A 6,000-nucleotide genomic window follows, 5' to 3' on the forward strand; every position below is an offset into this window, starting at 1 on the left:
CGGGGGAGTGGGACTGACTGGATAGCTCCGTATTTGGCCACTTCACAAATTGGCTGCAGTGTTTCCTACATCACAACAGTGATTACACTTCGAAAAGAACGTCACTGGCTGTAAAGCTTTGTGACATACTGAGGTTGTGACGGGGATTGTTGAAATGCAAATTATTTCTATATTAAAAAAAAAATGTCAATGACAGCCATTTTATTTTGCTCACCGCATGCAGGAGCTGGAGATGCAAGCTCAGGTGCATGGATTATCCACCATCTCGCCTTCGGGGCTAAATACATCAGAGCTCACCGGCCCCAACATCAAACACGAGGACAATATCATGGACTCCCTTCAACATCTGCACCAGCACCATCAACACCTGCAGCCTCCTCAAAGCCAACTGGACTTTGCTCAATCCCTTCATCTTTGTGACAGCTCGCTGGGTTTCGCTGACCCCATGAGCCAATTTACTGACCTCTCCTTCGGCATTCCCGCCAAAAAGGAATACCAGCTGGATGACATGCTGATGATGGACGATACACTCTCACCCTTGGGAAGAGACCCCTTGCTCTCCTCAGGGTCACCAGAGGCTTCCAAAGCCAGTAGCCGAAGGAGCAGTATTAGCATAGATGACCCTGATATTCTGTGACACAGTACATCTGGCAGTGGTTGAAAGTATATACAGAGTATAAAACTATCCGATTGGTAAGGGTGGGATACACTGGTCTTTTGAGGTGTGGGAATTGTTGTCCTGAACCTCTTCTGAATTTTAAGAATGTGTCAAAGGTTGCTCTCTCTTTCTACTGCACCTCCTTGGTTTGAAGATTTTTATACTGTCACGCTATTTTGCAGACCATATTTTGCAGTGAATTTTGTGCGGCTAAGCCTCCACCTGTCTTTTACTCTTTTACCTTATTCAAGTGCGACACTGGTGGCTGTTTTACACTGTAATCTATAAGGATGATTCCTCAAAATTCCTAAGATCCTGAGGGATCTTGACAGGGTGGATGTGGAAAGGATGTTTCCCCTTGTGGGAGAATCTAGAACTATTGGTCACTATTTCAAAATGAGGGGTCACCCATTTAAGACAGAGATGAGGAGAATTTTTTTCTCTCAGAGGATCATGAGTCTTTGGAATTCTCTTCCTCAAAAGGCAGTGGAAGCAGAGTCTTTGAATATTTTTAAGGCAGAGGTAGATAGATTCTTGATAAACAAGGGGGTGAAAGGTTATTTGGGGGTAGGCGGGAATGTGGAGTTGAGGTTACAATCAGATCAGCCATGATCTTGTTGATGGCAGAGCAGGCTCGAGGGGCCGAGTGGCCTACTCCTGCTGCTAATTCATATGTTCGTATGTTCTCAGCCCAGCGCTCCCAACTGGAGCAGCATTCACATGTTGCGAGTGCGCTCCGTCCCAGATAAATTGCCGATCAGCAAGTCACCTGTTTCTAAGAGATGAGTTCCTGTTCAGCCGCAGTTTATATTGTAAATGCCTAACCAAGTTCAGCACACTGTGTGTATGTGGGGGATATGGGGGGAGGAGGGGGTCTTCAGATAACATTTGAAAATTGAACTTTCAGAAACCTTCTCTCGCAATGGTTAAAATTGCCAAGGTGCTGTAACTGAGCCATCAAGAGCAGCAGATCTCAGATTCCATCCCTTGTCTGCACTGATTTAGCTGATCTGGGTGAGGGAGATGGTTGTGCTCAGTACCTCTGGGTTAGAGAGTGAAAAGCCTGTGTTTCTGATCATTATCCAGCGACTACTGGTGAAAAAAGTGCATGGGTCTCGATATAGTGCGAAGCCAATATTGGGGTTAGCTCACATTTCCCTTCTTCATGCTGTCCCACTTTACCCTCATCTATCCCTGCTCCCCAGGTTAGATAACTTGCTAAGAGCCAATGTCCACTTTCACATCTGAGTTAGTTGAAAATTGGAAGTGTCTGTGGCCCCCATTAATATGAAATTGAAACAATCTCTTCAGGGTCAATTTTACGTCAGAAACATTGTGAGCACCGAGTGTGGGGGTGGGTTTGGGTGTTAATATGGGGGGGGAGGGGGGGGAGTTTGCCCTGCATTTCGCAAGTGTTCTCGCATCCCCCAGCCATTTTAACTCACCTGAGCCCACAGTGAGGAGCAAGCAGTCTCTCATCTCAATGGCAAAGTTAGGGCCCGATGATGTCAACACAATGTGCACATAATTTTAACTGCAGGGCAAAGTAAGGCCCACAGAACCTTGAACCAGCAAGGATAGAGCCAGATGAGGCCCAGGTAAGTGACTAATACATTTTTTTTTAAGGCTCCTTACAGGCCAGGAGGAACAGGAGTGATACCTGCTGACACAATAAGGATACCTGGGACCTCCCCTTGCCCTTACTTACCTTCAAGTATTTGTCCAATTTATCCAATTCCCTTTTACAAGTGACTATTGAATCTGCTTCCACTGCCCTTTCAGACAGCGCGTTCCAGATCACAACTTACTGCATAAAAAATATTCTCCTCATCTCCCCCTCTGGTTCTTTTGCCAATTGCCTTAAATCTGTGTCCTCTGGTTATTGACTCTTCTGCCACTGGAAACAGTTTCTCCTTATTTACTCTATCAAACCATTATCTCCCCATAACCTTCTCTCCTTTAAGGAGAACAATCCCAGCTTCTCTAATCTCTCCACATAAGCGAAGTCCCTCATCCCTGGTATCATCTCTTCTTCGACAGCACCTTCCAAACCCGCGACCTCTACCACCTAGAAGGACAAGGGCAGCAGATGCATGGAAACACCACCACCTGCAAGTTTCCCTCCAAGTCACATACCATCCTAACTTGGAACTATATTGCCGTTCCTTCACTGTCGCTGGGTCAAAATCCTGGAACTCCTTTCCTAACAGCACTGTGGGTGTACCTACCCCAAATGGACTGCAGCGGTTCAAGAAGGCAGCTCACCACCACCTTCTCAAGGGCAATTAGGGATGGGCAATAAATGCTGGCCTGGCCAGCGATGCCCACATCCCATGGACGAATAAAAATAAATTCCAGTAAATCTCTTCTGTAGCCTCTCCAAGGCCTTGACATCCTTCCTAAAACATGGTTCCCAGAATTGGACACAAACTCCTGCTGGGCCTAATCAATGTTTGATAATTTTATAATCTTTGAAATTTGTCTCCTAACTTCCTTGATTCTGCTGACCAAAGTGTGAATAAACTGCCACAATCTTGCAAATCAAATATCCTAGGAAAGCTCGAACTAGTGAACACGGGATTTTTCTAACAATATGACTGCGGAACATCAGGCTGACAATAATTACACAAAGTTACATCAATTATATATGACAGTGTGTGTACAGCTTACACGTGGGTTCATGTGCAAGTTCGTGCACACATCCATAAAGCAATAACGTTCTCCTGGCACAGTATCCTCTAAAATTAGCACAAACTTTTATCTATATATTCCATTGAAAGTTTTGGATCATACTTGCTGTGTCACAAGTCTGCCTCACCCAGTTATTATCACAGCCTCTGACTTACAGTCAGAAATTCCATGAGACAAAGAAAGTCAATCATGACCCTCGTGACCTCAATCCCAACAGCAGAACCTATGGATTAATAAGCAGTTGCTAACCTACTGAAACTTCCCTCAGTAAGAAGCCTCTAATTGACCTCAGGATGTGATCATTGTGACCACATGATGTATCTGAGAAGTAGAATTGGTGAGGTTATACATATCCAGGTCTCAGACAAATTGTTTTATAAAGACATTTTTGCAACAGAATCATCATCTCAGGGAAACATTCACACCGGTAAGAACACTGATTATTGTTTTCATTGCCTGTTGGAGAACTGGAGGTAATACAGCTTAAACTAATAGAGTTTAAAATTAATGGTTAGAAAACCTTGAAAATCCAAACCAAAGTCTTCCTACGTTTAAGCTCAGCCAAGGGAGAAACGGATGTAAAAATTACCTCAAAGTTCTCGAGTAGATTGCACCATTCCCTTGAGTGAGATGGTAAATTGCATAACCTTGAGACATAGAATCATACAGCACCGAAGGAGACCATTCAGCCCATCGTGCTGAATGACCATTCAGCCTGTGCTAGCTCTTTGAAAAAACTATCCAATTAGTCCCGCTCCCCTGCAGTTTCCTCATTGGTCTGCAAATTTTTCAAGTAATTTCCGTCTGCAGCATTTGCCCAGTGTGTGGCTTCCTCTGGTGTTGTGATGACAGATAAACCGACAAACTCCCATATCTCTGGCTGTGATTGGTAAAATATGCCACGTAAACATCTGCTAAATATGGTCTGAAATAGTTTCTACTGCCAATCATTTTAAGATGGTTCATGACTGTCGGCCAATTGGCCTGCTACCAATTTCCTGGTGACTGTCCAAAAGCAGTTTTGATCTTGCTACAGGAGAAAATAAACCACTACAGGGAATTCTACATCCCTGGAATTCTGAAAACTTTTCAAAGCCATGTATGTTGGGAATTCATATTCTTTTGCTTTAGAATGAGCAGATTGTGATCTGATATATCTGCTTCAAAACCTATTAGTGTTGGCTGAGGGAACGAGCCATGCACAGCAGTAAGGAATGTCGTATTGGAGCCTACAGCAGTGAATCTCTCCCCCAATCAAGGGATTTACTAAGATGGGGAGAATGTGTGACAGTACAAATTGTATGTGTCCTGTTTGGAAGGGACAGCCCTGTTGGCCTGGCCTCCTTTATCAGTGACTCAGTAGGTAGCACTCTTGCCTCTGAGTCAGAAGGTTGTGGGTTTATGCTGCACTCCAGAGACTATAGTCTAGGCTGATATTCCGATGCAGTGCAGAGGAAGTGCTGGACTGTTGGAGATACATCTTTCGGATGAGACATTAAACTGAAGTCCCCTCAGGTCGATGTGTAAAAGATAGCACTAATTTGAAGAACAATAGGGGAGTTCTACTGATGTCCTGGCCAATATTAATCCCTCAGTCAACACTGCCAAAAACAAATTATCTGATTATTTATCGCATTGCTGTTTGTGGGATCTTGCTGTGTGAAAATTGGATGCCATGTTTACTACATTACAACTTCAAACATACTTCATTGGCTGTAAAGCACTTTGGGATGTCCTGGGCTTGTGAAGGTGCTATAGAAATGCAAGTTCTCTTTTTCCAAGCTCGCTATATTCCAAAAATGTGCTAAATGTTTGCAAAGGGGTTGTGTGTGCCTGTTTGTAAAATAATCTGTAACACAAACCACTGTTTTAGCAAGTATCAGAAACTTTGAGTGAAGTCAAGCAGACTGTGATTGTAACTCTTACCTTCAGATTGGATTACAATCTGTTTCATTTCCCCTCCCTCAGCAAGCCTTTAATTTTGCTGTTACACTCGGTCCCACTGCCAGTGATTGTGTTAATGTTTGGCAGGTCTTTGGATTCACATGAGGACATTGTCGCTGTTTTTGGAAATGGCCATCTATTGTTACCTTACAGGACAGGAGAGGGCAGTACAAGAGCAGCTATGATGTACATCACAAAACATTAAGACCGAGGGCTGGCACTGTCACAACTTCACCTGCCTTGCTCTTTGAGAGTTATAGTCACTGTGTGTTCTATCTACTGAAGGAGAGGATCACAGTGTGTGTTTTTAAAAAATTCATTCTCAGGATGTGGGGGTCACTGGCAAGGCTGGCATTGATTACCCGTCTCTAGTTGCCCACTGAGAAGGTGACGGTAGGTGGTCTGCTTGAACCGCTGCAGGCAGTGTGGTGAAGGTGCTCCCACAGTGCTGTTAGGGAGGGAGTTCCAGGATTTTGATCGAGTGATGATAAATGAAAATATATACGTGCAAGATGGGATGGTGTGTGACTTGGAGGGGAACTTGGAAGTGATGGTGTTTCCATGCACCTACTGCCCTTCTTCTTCGAGGTGGTGGAGATGCTGTGAATTGTGCAAGGAACTTGTACTGTGTCAGGCGTGGGTTGAACAGTTTGTAGACCTTTGCTCTTAGCCACTTGTAGGTTCCTGCACCAGGGTTTGTGGTGATC

General features: G+C 44.3%; 1 protein-coding gene across 9 annotated transcripts in view; it reads left to right on the plus strand.

The window, feature by feature from the left end:
* Positions 1-4,447, plus strand: part of tfeb (transcription factor EB) — a 241,671-nt gene extending 237,224 nt beyond the window's left edge. For all 9 annotated transcript variants that reach the window (XM_068057541.1, XM_068057538.1, XM_068057546.1 and 6 more), the window contains one exon: positions 224-4,447. In XM_068057541.1, coding sequence (XP_067913642.1) covers positions 224-637 — 414 coding nt within the window. In that variant the 3' untranslated portion in view covers positions 638-4,447. The remainder of the gene's footprint in view (positions 1-223) is intronic.
* Positions 4,448-6,000: the final 1,553 nt, after the last annotated feature.

This window comes from Heterodontus francisci, chromosome 25 (genome assembly GCF_036365525.1).
Source record: "Heterodontus francisci isolate sHetFra1 chromosome 25, sHetFra1.hap1, whole genome shotgun sequence".
NCBI classification, from domain to species: Eukaryota; Metazoa; Chordata; class Chondrichthyes; order Heterodontiformes; family Heterodontidae; genus Heterodontus; species Heterodontus francisci.